This window comes from Drosophila erecta, unplaced genomic scaffold (genome assembly GCF_003286155.1).
Source record: "Drosophila erecta strain 14021-0224.00,06,07 unplaced genomic scaffold, DereRS2 tig00000000-arrow-pilon, whole genome shotgun sequence".
Lineage (NCBI taxonomy): Eukaryota > Metazoa > Arthropoda > Insecta > Diptera > Drosophilidae > Drosophila > Drosophila erecta.
This window is the reverse complement of record NW_020825194.1, coordinates 24,031,876-24,047,634: the sequence shown is the minus strand read 5'-3', so window position 1 is coordinate 24,047,634 and position 15,759 is coordinate 24,031,876. Positions and strand designations below refer to the sequence as shown.

Genomic DNA, 15,759 nt, shown 5'->3' with positions numbered 1-15,759 from the left:
CTGGAATTCCTCTTTTGTTTTCTTTCGTACGAATGTTTTTTAGCCGTAAAGAGCAATGCGAAAGACAATTAAAACCCTTTTAAGCTGCTTCCTTAATGGGGAAAAAATCAGAAGTACCAAAAAAGTAAAAACAATGAAAATGCAAAACATTAAGTTTCCCAAGTGGAGTTTATTTTGAATTTTCTGTTTTGCCATGTTTATGCTTATGAATACTTAATAAACATATGAATAATCCTACCTTTAAGCTAAGTTTTTCCGTTGTAGCTGAAATGTGAAAATGTTTTTTGATTTTTCCGCTGCCTTACTTTTACTCTTTAAATAGTATTGGCCTTTTTGCTGTGCTGCTGGAGGCGAGGGCGGGACTGTATTCATATTTAATTCATTTTTGCCACGCCCTCTCCTTCGGCTTCCATTCAGTTCATTTTGCTCTGTACAAGTTTTTGTCGTATACCAATAAATATCGTAAACATATCGAAACCAAACCAAGCCCCATCAACTGTATCTTACGAACTAGGAATCCAACAGACCCCTACATTCAGCCCTACAATCAAGAATCAAACAAACCCAAAATGAAACTCTTTATTTTGATACGTTATCTGCTTATCAGTACGAATAAATATGTATTCAGAATATTTTACATCACTTTTCAACAACATATATTTTGTGAGTTTCTTGCGTTATTCAGTGTACGTCCTTTTAGTTCCTTTCGATGATCATTTAATTACTTCTACTCGAATTATAACATCAACTTAGTAATCGCTATTCAATCGATTGAAACCAAGAAAAGCGTGAGCGAAGTCGAAACACATCAAGCTAGAAGTAACTCCTTTAAACTACAGAAAGGGATGTTATAGTTTCGACTTTGGGACTCACTTCCGGAATCATAACATATTTGTTTTGTACCAGTTTGGCGACAGTAAATAAAACGACATTCGAAAGTAGATAAAGGGGTATCGCTGTGACACTATCAGTGCGACTCTCCTTGTTTTGCACCCAGTGTATGCCCAAACATAAGAACCTCCATTTCCGATACCTTCCATTCACACAAACTCATGGAGGGACTTTCAGAATGCCCGGTCTAAGTCTTAGCCCTAGTTACCAACCACTTTATCTGTCGATTGCGCCAAGAACCCGAAAACAAGCCAACACATCCCGCATCACCGAGTACCGAACCAAAGAAATACTATTACAAATCTAATACCAATACTAATACTGATACTAATACCCAACAAGATACAATAACTTGAGTATTTTGAACTTCACAGCCATAATAGCATATACACAGCATTATACCGAATACAAAACAAAATAGAATATACTATACCATATACCATATAGAATATACGATAAACAATGAACCATATATACCAACTACCGATACCGAATACAAAACTTTTTGTTGCAACCAAAAACTCTTTTAGGAAAGGATGTCATCGTTGCCTGGTTATCTATGAGAAGCATAAAAATGTGCTCCAATATAAAGAAAGTGAGTGCGAAGGTGATAGTATGTATATGCATCAGTCGAACCCATCTGCACTGGCGATGCGTAGCTCTAATAAACAAAGTGATCATAGGGGGGGAGCTCATCCCAATACGAACGGGCATTCAAGACTATCTTCATCGGATCAGTACATAATGAGATCCAATGACGATATGAATGATTGTAAGCATTAACTTTATATTTTTCTATATATCTCTATCTCTCTCTCTCTAAAATAAGTTATAAGCAAAGCAAGCAAACTAAATGAAAAAAGAATCTATCTCCTAACTCGCTATCTCAAAATACCAGTTATCTGTTATCATTTTAACCTATTATTACATATTTCGAAATGCTCCCTTAGTTAACCAACATGACTAACCTAACCTTATCATTTAAGCGCTATTTTCATTTCACTCAAAACGAGAATACAAAAGTTTTTCGTTCTCTCCAAAGACCAACTGAAAAGCAACGAAAAACAAAAACATCAAAAAATCGAAAAAATGAAAACACGTTCTCAATTTTTTTTGACTATTTTTGAAAACACACACAAAACAAACGCAGGATTTTGAATAATTATTTTGGTATTTCCGATGAGTTCTATTCGGTTTTTCTTCTTTTTCTTTCGTTCGAAGTTACTTTAGTTTTGGTTTCAGTTCTCGTATGAGTTTTAATGCAACTTTTTGTTACTTATACAAAACAAAACCAAAAAAAAAGAAACCAAACCAAACCAAACTTGTAAATAGTCTCAAACAACAATTACTCTGCATACCAAATGAATAAAAATAACTCAACTTTGTTTACTTTTGACATGGCAAGGGTCCTCTCTCTACCTCTCTCTCTGTAAATCTCGAACTCACCTCACTTTAATCAAGCAATCAACCAATCAATCAACTACGAATAACCACTCAATGTATCAATCAACAAGAAGTACATATCTAACCACAAAAATATATATATAACCACCTAGAAAACCGATAACAAAACCAAAATGAATTGTATATTTTCCTCAGCATACACACGTTGCAACTTATCCCGAAAGCTACCACTATAAATATTAACCAATACCCAACGTTAGTGTCAATCCAATTAAGCTACTTAGTTGCGATTTGCAAGCGTATTAGCGGATTAGCAGATTAACCCCTCCCAACAGAGCAACCAATTAAAGCCAAACTGAAACTAAATTCGATCTAGTATCAGAACCAGAACCAGAACAATAACCCGAAGCCGAGGGCCAATAGAACGACTAGGCTTACTCTACTTCACTCAGTAGATTCAAAATACGAAAACTATCTAGACAAAAGAAAGCAGTGCGGCAGTATTTAATTCTAATTCCAAATCCAATTGAATCGGAACCAAAAGGCGGTACCCCATTCGAATCAAAAGCAGGGAAAAGCAAAACAGGAAACTATAACCAGTTTTAGTTAAGAACCTTTGTTTCTCTCTTTTCCGTTCAGTTTCTTTTTTCGGTTTGTGCTGTTTTAGTTCCAACTTACTGTAAATAATTCCCAAATACAAGCGAAAAAATGTTGTAAATATATAAAAGTAAAAACAAAAACGAAACATGAGACTGAAAATGAAATTGTTTGTTCCATAACCATTTTTTATTACCAAACATTTACATATATCTAAATATAAACCCATATATATTTGCAAACTCTATTCAATATTTATATGATATGTATATTTTCCTTACTTCAACATTTCAAACCACTCCAACAACAGATCTCTCGAAAACCCAAACCAAAACCAAAACCAAAACTAAAACCCAAGCCAAAACTAAAACTACAAATCAATTTGGAGCAATTCAAAGTTAAAACACGTGTGCGAGAGTGTGTTCCAGTGTGTATTTGATTCAAATATCGAGAGATGAATAATAACCAACTGAGGTGTGCACACACACGAGAAATTTGATTGGATTTTGGTTTTGAAATTTGCATATTTGAAGTTTTGTACATTTTTACCAGCCGGAGCTAAGTTTTTGTACAGTTCGTTTCGCGTTTGTTCCCATCTGTATAGTTCTGTATAGTTCTGTATAGCAAACAAAGCAATCCGAACCCCAAATGAGCACCTACACATCTGTATTTACAAACAAAGTTGTATTTAGTTGCGACCCAGAGATGCGACTCATCTACTCATCTGTAAATAAATCTCACCTCCAATCATGACAAAGACCAAAGACCAAAGTCCAAAGACCAGAACACCGGACACGAATACGAACACCAACACGACGATCCTACAGAACCAATACGTAGTATTGAAGTCTTGAACCAGTTTCCAAAAAAACGAACCCATTCAAATCTCAGACGGTTGAGCGTATTGAATTTCCAATAAGTTCCAGTACTTTGGCGAGCTGTCGAAGAATTATTGCCTAAGTTTGTTCATCCTATTTTTTCGCTTTATCTGGCATCACATTCACAACCCACTTACTTAACTTTACTCGCCCGTCCATGATTTATTTATAGGTCGAAAATGGAAATTGGAAACTTGACACCGAGTGTCAAAGTGTTTTCACTTCATTCCGACGGGATTCGGAGTACTCGCAGCAATTACCCATGCCGAAAGTATCCATCTATCCATCCATCCATCCAAACCGTCTGCAAACATTTTATTTGCATCCATAACCCGTTGTTAATTGCTGTAATCCCCTTAGTTCTTAATCAGGCAGCGAACTCATAGTGCACCTAATTACCGGGGGAAATAGAAAATAGAGACGGCATAAAAGTATCTCATTGGCACATAATGCTGGATGCACCGCCTCCGCTCGACCTTCTTACATGCTCACTTAACCTCTCCCTTAGCCGGATTTAGATACAGATTCAAACTCAAAACGAGATTCAGATCCAGATCCGTCATGGCAACGCCGCAATCCACCCGGACACGCATAGAAATGTAAATTCATTATTTATTATTTGTTTGCCTCAATAGAAATCAAATTAGTTTAAGTGGCGAGCTCTTGGCCCAGAGCAGAGCGCAGTCAGACAGTTGGCTTCGCATTTGAAAAACGCCCACCCAGCGCCACGCCCATCGCCACCAAGCCGCCCATCCACCCCCCACCCCCCACATTTTGATATTTTCCACTTGATATTTCTGAGCTGGAGCTCCAGTAGTCCGACTGAATGACTGTCTGACTGTTTGACTGCCTGACGGGCTGACTGGCAGTCTTGGCTGCCTGCCTTCCTTTTTTCCTTGATTTGATTTTGTTTAAATATTAAACGAGAGTTTTAGGTCTCATTTATAATTCAGGCGATCCTACCGTCCGCCCGTCCGCCAGTCCGCCCATCCACCCACACGCCCCGATTCCGATTGAGGGGGCGGGGTCAAGTTGGTTTTGATTAGCAGACCGTAAAACAATGGTATCAATAGTACAATGGAATTGCGTGCGTGTGTGCCTGTGCTTTATTAAATCATTATTTGTTTAGATTGTCACACAAGCGCGCACACAAACACGAGATTAAATTTCAGCTTTGGATAAAAGAGCAAGCCCTTCGGCAAACTGAGAACTGAAAACGGAAAACTGAAAACGCTGCAAGGACTCATCCTATGCATTTTGCCATTTAAGGCCTTTAAATTGAGACTTTCAGCAACGGCATAATAAAGTTGCTTTCAATTACGACAGTTTCAGTCATTTTTATAGCCCACAGCAAACACACAGGGAAACAATGTATCTGCATCTGGCTTGGCAGACTGTAATTGGGCTTAGACAGTCGACAGTTTCAATTACTGAAAACTTGTACATACGGGATTAGCAGGGAAAGCCTTGTTAATTGCTATAAGGCTAATGTAGTGTCGTTTTCACTCGTGTCGGGCATCAAAGGATATGGAAGGTTTTCCACACACCCACGCACACACCGGCGAATCGACACTCTCGGTCGAAATAATAGCTTCACATAAGGCTTTGTTTGGGGAGGTATTTCTATTAAATATTGAAGTTCAAAACTTTATATAGCTAAGCTTAAATTATGTATACCTTCATGTCATTCATTTAAATATCACTTGAGTGTACTCGTAGATTGCCGCCCAAGAAGAAAAAACACAAATAACCTAAAAGAAACCCATGTCGAGGTGTTGGCCCTATTATTTCGGCCTTGGGTGTGCCAGAGAGGCAAAGTGCGTGTAAGCGAGCTGCCAATCAAATGAACAAGTCTGCTGCCCGACTCCTGAATCCTTCGATTCATTGGCATCAATGATAATCCAATGCGAGCCATCAAAAGCAATTGCATACTTCGGGGCGTTTGCTAACTGCCATTTAAATTGCATTTTCGAGTACAAACTACACACGATAGTACGAGTATCACTAGCCACTCGACCCGCACGCCGCCGCACGCCCCCCGAACCCCTGCAATCCGCCACCCAATCTTCACTGCCCCCCTTAATTATGTTTACCGCTTTTTTGCGAGCGCTTTTAGTCAGACATTTTGTGTAGCCGGTGACGGGCTGCCAGGCAGCATTTGCATACCAATTTCCCTCCCAGCCACCTGCCTCCATTTCCATTTCCAATTCCACCTGCACTCCACCTGCACTCCGCCAGCAAAAAGCGGAAAAAGCGGAAAAACCCTGGAATAAAAAATGAAAACGAAGCCTAGGCCGGGGTGATGGGCACTCAATGAAGGCCAGGCCGCAGCGTTTTAATTGCAGCGCAGAAGCGTAGGCGGTATATGAAAATAATTAAAATAATTAAGCAAAACTACGGCATCCGAGCACTCGGCGCTGCGAGGAGGTGCCCTCTACTTGAGTTTTCGTTTTCACATTTTTTCCGCCAAAATATTCAAGCATCATCTCTTTTCGCCGCATCCGCCAACTTCTTTTGGGCATTTTATTATGAGTTTATCTTTTTGGGCGTTCAGCGCACACTCGCATTCCTCGGGCCCTCATAATTTGTATTATGTTATTTGGTGTTACAACATAACAGGACATGCTTTCGCCAATTTCGGTGCAAGAATATTTAAATTTAATCAAATGTCGGTAAAAATGTTTGCCATGCCTTTTGTGCCCGCTTCGGAAAAGCAAAAAAGCAAAAAAGCAAAAAACCAAAAGTAGGGAGGCAAAACCATCAACAATAACAACACGCACACGTAACAGGGCATTGCCATTCCATTTGGGGGTGGGGGTGGGAGTGGGTGTGCGTGTGGGTGTAAAGGGGGTGTGTGGGTGGGAGTTTTCACCTGGACGTTGACTGGGTAATTTGTTAGTGGGGCCAGGCCAGGAGGCGCAGGCAACCCAACTCAACCCCGATCCTAGTCCGACACCGAGTTTTATTTTATTTTATTTTATATAGTTTTTGGCATTTTCATGTGCCCACTTTTCCTTCGTGTTCCGCCTTTTTTCTGGGGCCCTGCGTGAGTTGGTACAGTTTTCGCCGCGTGTACACACATACATATATAATATATGTATATGTCCATGTGTATATATATATACATACATATAGAGCGCGAATACCGAATACCGAGCATAAAAACTTATTTACCTAGGGACACCCGGGAACAGAGCCGGATTCCGGATTCCGATTCCGGGGCGATTCAGTGGCGTCAGGCGCCCGGGGTGTCAACCAATTTCGAGTGTTTTCCCCGGGTCCTGGCCCGCAACAGAAGCGGGTGTGGGAGTGTGGGGGTGTGGGGGGAAAAGAAAATCTCTCAACGCTCCTGGCCAAACACACACCGTGTTGCCAATTGTTGTTTTTGTGTGTTGCCGGCATGGACACACACACCGCCATGACCCCCATGCATACGTATATTTTCACATTGCCATTTTCATTTCAATTCATTTCATTTATTTATGCAATATTTTATGTGCTCATTCATTTTTGCCCGTTTCGCTGTCGTCGGTGTGCCCGATTGTTCTATTAATTTGTTGTCGCTCCATTCGGGCTCCTCGTGGCCCCGTACCATCCAGCCCATCCAGCCATCCAAGCCATCCAGACCATCCTGGTCGGTGCCGCTTTGGCCCGGTTATTTGCCATCCGCCACAGTTCGGTTCCATTGTCAATTTGGTGGATACACGTCTATTTGTACCTAGTATTGTATGCGCATAAAATTCGTGCCTTAAACCCCATTCGTCTTAATTTGTATGCCTTGTTTTGTTACGGTTACGGCTACGGTTAGGTTCTGTGTTTTGTGTTTTGTTGATACTTATTTATTATTTTTATGCCCGGCTCACTTATCTTTGCGTGTCTAGCCTCCGTAGTCCCTTGCCGAATATTTTGGGAAATTGGGGAGTGTAGAGGAGAGCTGCATACCATAAACTAGCATTAAAGCCAAATTCGACAGAACTGCAAACAATAACTTCGCGTAGCCACATAAAATAATCATCATCAGCAGAGGCACAATTCGAATCGGAAGTATAATCTGATTTAGAAGCAGAAGCAGAGGCGATAACCTCCCCGTAAACGACAGTCGTAGAAATGTGAATATGAACAATGACAATAACAATTACACACAACGCTGTAAATAAAGGTCCAATTTCCATATATTCTCTTGTACAGATATTTAATTGTGTTTGTTTGTTGGTACATACATACTTACATACATATTTACTACTGATTGATTTGATTTTCGGTTACTTTTGAGATACTGTTCGTTGTCACCAATTGAGACGCTTTGATTTTGTTTTTTGAATATTATATATAACTCTTTGTATTTGTACATGATTATGATTATTAATGTTTATATTAATCCACTGCTAACAAAAATCATCATCAACTTTGTACAGTAAAACCATGAGCGAGTTAAAGTAAAACAAACGAAGATTAACCCAAATCTGGAGCTTCGGCGTGTGACGAAGTTGAAAGTAGGATTTCCAAGATTGGTAGCGGTGCATGAAGAGATGTACATAAACACACTTGTAATATAACTCCATACCTCTCAGTTCACCAATGTTTCCTCTATTAAGCTTCAAATTTGATTGTGATCCGAGCGAACGGTTTGTAAATCTCCTTATTATGGTTAATAATGTTTTTGGAAATAATTCTTGCCTTGTTTTTTTACCTAATCAGATCGAGTCTGCCAAGCTCTTGGAAATCGTACAACCCAAATGCCCATTCCATTTCAAAAAGAATGCCTTTCGAATTTCATTTACCGGTTTGTTAAGTTTCCTTCAGTTGTCCGATCCCCAAAATGCACCCAACCGCACCCGAAATACCCACCACAATCCCTCACAACTCCCGCTTTTGAGTTCTGTTTTCGCTTTAATAAAAAAAAGGATTAAAACAGGAAAATTCACTGGTTTCCATAGAGCCTACGAAAGCGAATTCGAGACACATCTGTATAGAAAGCCATGTGCTCATTACTTTACCTACTCTCTGTCATACTTTGTTTTCTAATTCAATTTTGTGGATGTCAACAAGAAAGGATTTCAGCTAAATTTGTGCTCCTTTGCACATGCCTATGTGAAAAAATGAGAAGAAGAAAGATAACGAACCACAGCAAAGTGATATGTATCTAGCCACGAATATATATCGAGTACATCTTTGTATGATGATATGATGATGAAATGTTGGGATGGGCTGCCCGATGACCGCTAGTATAATTGTCTCATTTATCAATTACTTATTGTACTTTCTTCTTACTACATTCTACCTAACCTAACAACCTACTACTACTTTACCTTACTACTACCCTACTACTACTATTCGTACTACTATTTGCTCTATGGGTTCACCATTCTGTGTTGTTCTTTCCTTTCTGTGTGTCCGTGTTTGTGTCCTTTTCAGTTCGGTTCCCCAGCTTTGGTTGTTTCGATTTTTTGGTTTCCTCAGTTGCTTTGTTGTTGTTTAATTAGTTACCATTCAGCTTACTTCTGTTCTGTTCAGTTCATGTCAGTTGAGTTCAGTGCAGTCGGTACTCCCTACGTTCTGTACATACATGTGTGTAATTTAATTAATGTAATTTTAACATGAAACTCAACAATTTCTGCTCTCGGTTACTCATAAGTTACAATTGTGTCGTTTGTTCGTTCGTTCGTTCGTTAGTTCGTTGGTTGGTTCAATCCTTTGTTGTTCCTCCTCCTAGCTGTGTGTGTCTCTCGTTTATCATTGTTGTTCGTGTTGTGCGTGTGCGTTAGAATGTTTTTGGGCCACTATACTCTGCTGTATACTGCAATTTAGCCCGGCTATCTAATATAACTCTGCGCTTAACGGTCCGTCTGACCGCAATACAAAAATAACAAACAACTAAAAAAAAAACACAAAAAAAAAATCGTAAAGAGAATACCGAAAACCAACTGCAAAAGTATTATAATTTATTTTACATTTTTTTCTTACGTTTTCATGTCTGTGATGTCGTTTTTTGCCTTGTCATGATATACTCCCATATATATGCTACAAACGCTTCTCCGTAGTATTTGACCATTACACGCACACACACACACATTCCAAAAAATGAATATGAACAACATCCGATACCCACACCCACACTCACACACACACACACATGACACACGACACTCATACACTGCCACGCCCACTGTACACCTTTCTTTTGTGCCTTGTATAACTCATAAAGTGTAGTTGCTACTTAATTACAATCATTACTCAAAAACGCCACAAGGCCGGTCCTGAAAACCTGAAATCCCAACCACCCATCTCTCCAATTCAGTCGATTACACCCGAGTGTATCCTGCATATCCTGGCTTTTTACACCACACATATTACATACGTAATTGGTACTTTTTTCATAATTATTTTACTCTTTTTGCGACTCTGCGTGTGCCTGTTTTTGAGTTCCTTGCCGTAGCCTGTGTAATGCTAAAGAAACCAACTGAAACAATTCAATTTGCTGAAAGAAAAGTTGAATAAAAACCAAATACGAATACAAAACCGTTTGTTGTGTGTCTTTTTAGCTGTAAACATTTTGTACTGTTGAGAACAATGCCTGAATGTGTTTATGTATATATTAGCCCATATCTGTATCTGTATCTGTATCTGTTGGTGTATACTTATACGAAACGGATTTTAGTTACAATTAACTTTACACCCACAACTCTACAACTCTTACCAGTAAAAAGAAAACGAAAAGAGAGGACCCTTTACCACAAAAACATATATATGCCATATATATGCCACATATATCTCTCGCGTTTGCCATAAAGAAACCATGAACCACCGATTACCCAATTTATTCATCATGAGTAAATGTTTGTTATTATTATTTAGTTGATTCAAATGTTATGCTTGCTCTAGCAACAACTACCTTATATACGGCCCTACCAGGCACTAACATTATTTTACGACCTGAATTGCCTCTGTTTCCCCGCCCATTTCCACCTTCCACTACCACAGAAAGGCCTATCCGAATTCCACTTCCAATCCCCATCCCCATCCCAATCTCAATGCCAATCCAAAAACCATCCAGATCCCGTGCTTTTGGTTTCAGAGCCGGAAGAACAAGATGAACCAAGTGTGTGTTTTTGCTTTTCGGTTCTTTTTTTGAACGTGTCGTGCCTTTCAGTTGAGTTTACAATACAAAAGTTGGGCAGTGCAGTTCCACAGCCCAAGGAGTTCCACAGCCGCTGAAAATGAAAAACTCTTGTCTTTAAGTTATTTCTGTGAACGTCATAAGTCTTTGGTTTGTTGTTCCTTACCGCCTTTGGTTTGTTTGCCTCTTTCTTTGTTGTCTCCTATATATTTTTTTGTTGTATTTTTCTGGAACTTACATACTTATCTTACTTATGTATTGTACTTACCGCTGCTTTTTACACATTTCCACAGAAATTGTTGTTGTTTCTCCACTCGGTGCCGCACTGGAAGCTCCAAGCTGGGGGCATGACCGCGGTGGCAAGTTGCCTTTGCCTTTCCACACAGCAAAAGCAACTCGCAACGCTCGACTTGCGACATTTTTGCTGATTTAAAGCTCCATTTCGTCATTTATTTGCGCAATTTTCTCCCGGACCATCAGCATCAGCGGCCACTTAATTAAACAAATTTCTGTGCAATTTAAATGGCATGCTTGGCGATGGCCCCGCATGAGAAATCCCAACATCCCAACAGTCCAACATCCCAACAGCCCAGTAGCAGGGCAGCTTCCAGTGCGGCACTCAACAAAGAGTTGAAAAAAAAGAAAAAACCAAAAAATAAAAATATATATAAAACATAATTTTCACATCCCTAGCCCTTTGTAGACTTGATTTCCTTTCAACCATGCCCTTACCTTAATGTTTTGCTATTACTTAGTACAGTTTACTACTTACCAACTCTGCTCCCACTAAAAACCCTACTGCTTTCTACTACTAATACTGCTACTACTACCACCACCACTTCTATAACTACTACTACTATTTTTTCCTACTTCTGTGTGTTCTGTGTTCAACGACCATCTAATTTGCGATTTGCATTAATTGAATTTTTATTTGTGCTTTTAAAATAATCATGTCCCCCAGACTTTTGCAAGGGCCGTGAGACTTTACAGAATCTCTGCGACCAGATTCCGGGCGATGCCCTGCTCTACTCGCTTTTCCGGGAGAGCGCCGAGCCGGTCAAGTGTCCGCTCAAGGGTGAGTAGGCCACCCAAGCCCCGCCAGGAACTTGGGGCACTTCAGGGACTTTGCCAAGGGGGATCTACAACCATTTCTTTCGCAGGACCCTTCATCTTCACGTATAATCGCGGGCACGGGGAGTGCAAGTCGCCGGTGTCCAACATTGAGAGCTGCACGGAGGAGAGCCGCCTCCTGTTGAGCTTCCAGGCCTGTCCCGATGTCCAGGGCACCGAGAGTACGGGTAAGAACCGCCTCCTCCGCAGGCGCCAATGACTCATCGCCTTTCTGTGCCTGGCCGGAGCTCAAGACGAACATCCTTCCTTCCTTCTTGCTTCCTTTCTTTTCGGTGGTGCTCCTGCAGTCGAGGAGCTGACTTGCCTGGCAACCTGGAAGGATGGCAACTCACGCTACTTGGTCGGTCTCGTCTCGCACCATCACGCCATTTCGAACGAGGAGCGCTATCGCTGCTTTGTCTACGAGAAAATCTCCTCGCTGATGGGTAAGCAGCATCCCAGCCAGCCCCCGGGCAAACAGGATGAACTTTTGTTTGGGCCCTAATACGCGTACACTTGTACCCTTTGCAGGCGGACCCAGTATGCTCAGCTCCAAGGATGCCGAATATAAGCTGGCCCAATCCGGCGACGCCACTTGCAATGGCTTAGACAGTGCCGAGGTAAGCATTTTCCGCACCCCGTCCAGATCCCACTCCCATTGCGAAAGTGCCTCCCCCTCTTCACCTGCCATTTCACTTAACTGCACTCGAAAAAATAATTTACTGGCGCGCATAGTTCGTATAGCCATAGATGGCTATTGGCATAACCAATTAATATGCAGTGTGCTTATAAACCCATTGATATATGTTTTTAATTTTGAGGACGGTCTATTGGGAGCTAGAAAACTTCCTTTAACATTGACATTTATTATTTCGAGTGTTCAAAGACCACGCCCAGTTCCTAATCCAACCAACTGCCGCCCACAGGTTGGCTCACGTATCATGTCGCTGCGAAAACCGCCCATCGCCGAGCGCTGCGATTTCCCGGCCTGGTTCAAGGGACCCCGCCACTGGCATGCCCTCATGGGCAATGCCGTCTACAATTATCATTCCAAGTGAGTAGCAATCAGGCCTGCGGCCAAGTTGTCATCCAAAATCGAAAACGAAACCGAACCCGAACCCGAACTTCCACTTTGCAGCGACGGGTCCGTGCACATTATTAAGCCCAACGGCTATATGGAGACACGTGCGCTGTGCGAGCAAATAAATAAACAGACTCCGACAGAAATGATGGCCGTGGTGCACTACACCACCGGGTGGTAAGTGGCCCCAAATTGAAAATACCCAGCCTCCGATTTCAATGTTCACCCCCTTGCCCGCCGGTAGCCAATCGGGATTCATGTGCATGATGTTCTACCGCCGGGACACGTTCGTCATCGAGATACAGACCGGCAAGCCTGCCATTCGCCTGGAGGATGCCTGTGCACCGGATCACTTTGACATCAATAAGATGGCCTACATTACCTTGCTGGGTAAGCTGCACCGACTTGCCTGCCGCCTCTGCCAGCCTCCTCAAACGTTTGTTAATATCGTTTTTTAGCAAGCAATCCGGACCTGGCCATTTGCCCCATGGAGGGCATCTACTCGCTACGTGGCGCCATCGGACCGCCGTACCTGGCCACGCGCCACAAGCGCAATCACAACGGAAAATCGCATCTGGGCCACGGACATCACCACCACGAGGCCGCTGACTCGGGAAATTTCGGACATAAAGGGTATGTGCTTTGTGTGGCCGCCACCTTTGACTTTTCTTAATCTATCTCCATGGTTACAGACACAGTTCGTTGAGTTTCCGAAACGCGGAGCGCATGGAGCGCGGCTCCTGGCATGCCAATACCCGAGGCCTGCCCGTTCGCAGTCGCCGCAACGCACCCAAGGATCCGCAGGAGCAGCAGCATCAGCAGCAGCAGGAGGCGTTGGTCCTGGAAAAGGTCAACAGCAGTGATACAAGCGTGGGATTCGTGGCCACGCGGAATCGACGTGATGTTCCCGGCTGTGTGCCCAACTACAATGCCCAGCGGCAGCTTTGGGTGGGCTGTACGGCGGAGAACTTGATAGACGTTAGTCCGCTGTGCAGCGTGGATGGTGAAGAGGGTGAGTAGATGTCACCTTATTACGGGAGTAATCTATATTGGCACTTTGTCGATGTATCTTTTGATAAATTCCTTACCGTCACGATTAAGTTGAGGCTTAGTATTTTCATATTTCACTTAGTTTGGAATATGAGGTAGGAGGTTATAAATAATGCCGCTCATTCAGTTCTCAGCAATCATTTAAAAGACAGTGTGCACATTAACCAGTGAACATTGCTCACAATTTTACTCCTTGATCCTATATATGGTATTTCTTCAAATAAAAGCTCTTTTACTACAGAAACAATTGATTTAACACCATTGCATTACAGTATTATTAATGATACCGTATAGAATGAAATCTTAATCATATCATCCTCATTTAATCCAGAGTACTCCTGTCACGGATCCTGGAGCGAGAACAGCACCTTCTACATCATAGCGCGCCACAAGGGCAGCAAGCACGGAGTGTGTCTGACCTATCGACCCACGGAGGGCACAGCTGCCAAGTTGGTAGTGGGCGATGCCTGCTATCGCGGCACTCAGAAGCCACCCGATCACCATTTGGAGGCCAACCTGTCAGTTTTGGGTGAGAAATTGCGCAACTACCTAAATAAATGCAGAAACATAAAACTCCGAATGTCCGAACCGCAGGTAAATGTGGCGAAACTGGCGCCAGTGCCGCGCAAGTTCACCTGGCCAACTGGCTGCTCCTGGTGGCGATGACGATGGCGTCATGGCTTCAACTGCACAGCTGAGGGACAACAAGTGGCAGGAACTACAACTAGACGTACATATGTAGGCAACTAAGCGTGACAAGCCAAAGCGCTACGTATACATCACTAATTCCCCGAAACCAAATCCCATTATGATCGACATGTATACAAGACACATCTAAGACTTATTGTATATTTCGTGTAGTATGTGTAAGACGAAATCAAACCACTTTGCGTTGGTTTGGCTGTATATAATGTATTGTTTTTTCTTTAGTAATGATACACACTTTTGTTTAGTTCTAAGTGCTTAAAATAAACAAGATTTCGATAATTAAGACACACAGGAGCACACAATATTGAAAATGGTTTGCAATACAGCCTTAGGTCAGCGCTATTTGGATTAGGCCTAGTAAAACGCGTCTATTACTAAAAGTAGCGCCACTATTAACGCAAGTATGCTGCAAATGCTATTTATTTATAGTACGATTACCCGTTAAGCGTTTAGAACATAAAACCAACCAGAGAAAAGACATCATAACTATACGAACACAAGCTAAAAGCTTCTTCGTTTCGTTTTTTTGAAATCATCTTGTAGTGTGTTGTATGACATGTATTTTTTATATAATTTCCCAAATGTTTCCTACAACAAAGTACATATGAGAAACAGGACGAACGCAGAACATTTTAAACTATACAATATAAATGTGAAAATCCGATTTCGCGATGCTTTCAAAATGTACAAACAAGCAAATGGCCGATGGTTGGCCGCTCCATGATTATAACGCTGCGTGCAGCTCAGCATAAATAAATATGGCATAAATAAACAATATATTTTTATGTACAAAAACGCAAAATCGTGCATACATACATACATACGAGTATATATAATGGATAACGTTTTGCATAGGATCGCATTGGTTTCATAATACATAATTAATACCTTGCAAAGTACGCATATATTGTATGATTCATTGT

At 41.6% G+C, this 15,759-nt stretch overlaps 1 protein-coding gene across 2 annotated transcripts in view; it reads left to right on the top strand.

The window, feature by feature from the left end:
- LOC6553333 overlaps positions 1 to 15,465 on the top strand; it is a 29,194-nt gene extending 13,729 nt beyond the window's left edge. Inside the window, exons 4-15 of one of the 2 annotated variants that reach the window (XM_015154157.2) lie at positions 1,422 to 1,486; positions 11,849 to 11,962; positions 12,048 to 12,185; positions 12,306 to 12,443; positions 12,529 to 12,617; positions 12,924 to 13,051; positions 13,136 to 13,255; positions 13,323 to 13,468; positions 13,537 to 13,711; positions 13,771 to 14,090; positions 14,460 to 14,657; positions 14,723 to 15,465. In XM_015154157.2, the coding sequence (XP_015009643.2) occupies positions 1,422 to 1,486; positions 11,849 to 11,962; positions 12,048 to 12,185; positions 12,306 to 12,443; positions 12,529 to 12,617; positions 12,924 to 13,051; positions 13,136 to 13,255; positions 13,323 to 13,468; positions 13,537 to 13,711; positions 13,771 to 14,090; positions 14,460 to 14,657; positions 14,723 to 14,826 (1,735 nt within the window). In that variant the 3' untranslated portion in view covers positions 14,827 to 15,465. Of the gene's footprint in view, positions 1 to 1,421; positions 1,664 to 11,848; positions 11,963 to 12,047; positions 12,186 to 12,305; positions 12,444 to 12,528; positions 12,618 to 12,923; positions 13,052 to 13,135; positions 13,256 to 13,322; positions 13,469 to 13,536; positions 13,712 to 13,770; positions 14,091 to 14,459; positions 14,658 to 14,722 lie in introns of both variants that reach the window. The other variant, XM_001979270.3, reaches the window with a different exon arrangement.
- The last annotated feature ends 294 nt before the right edge of the window (positions 15,466 to 15,759 follow it).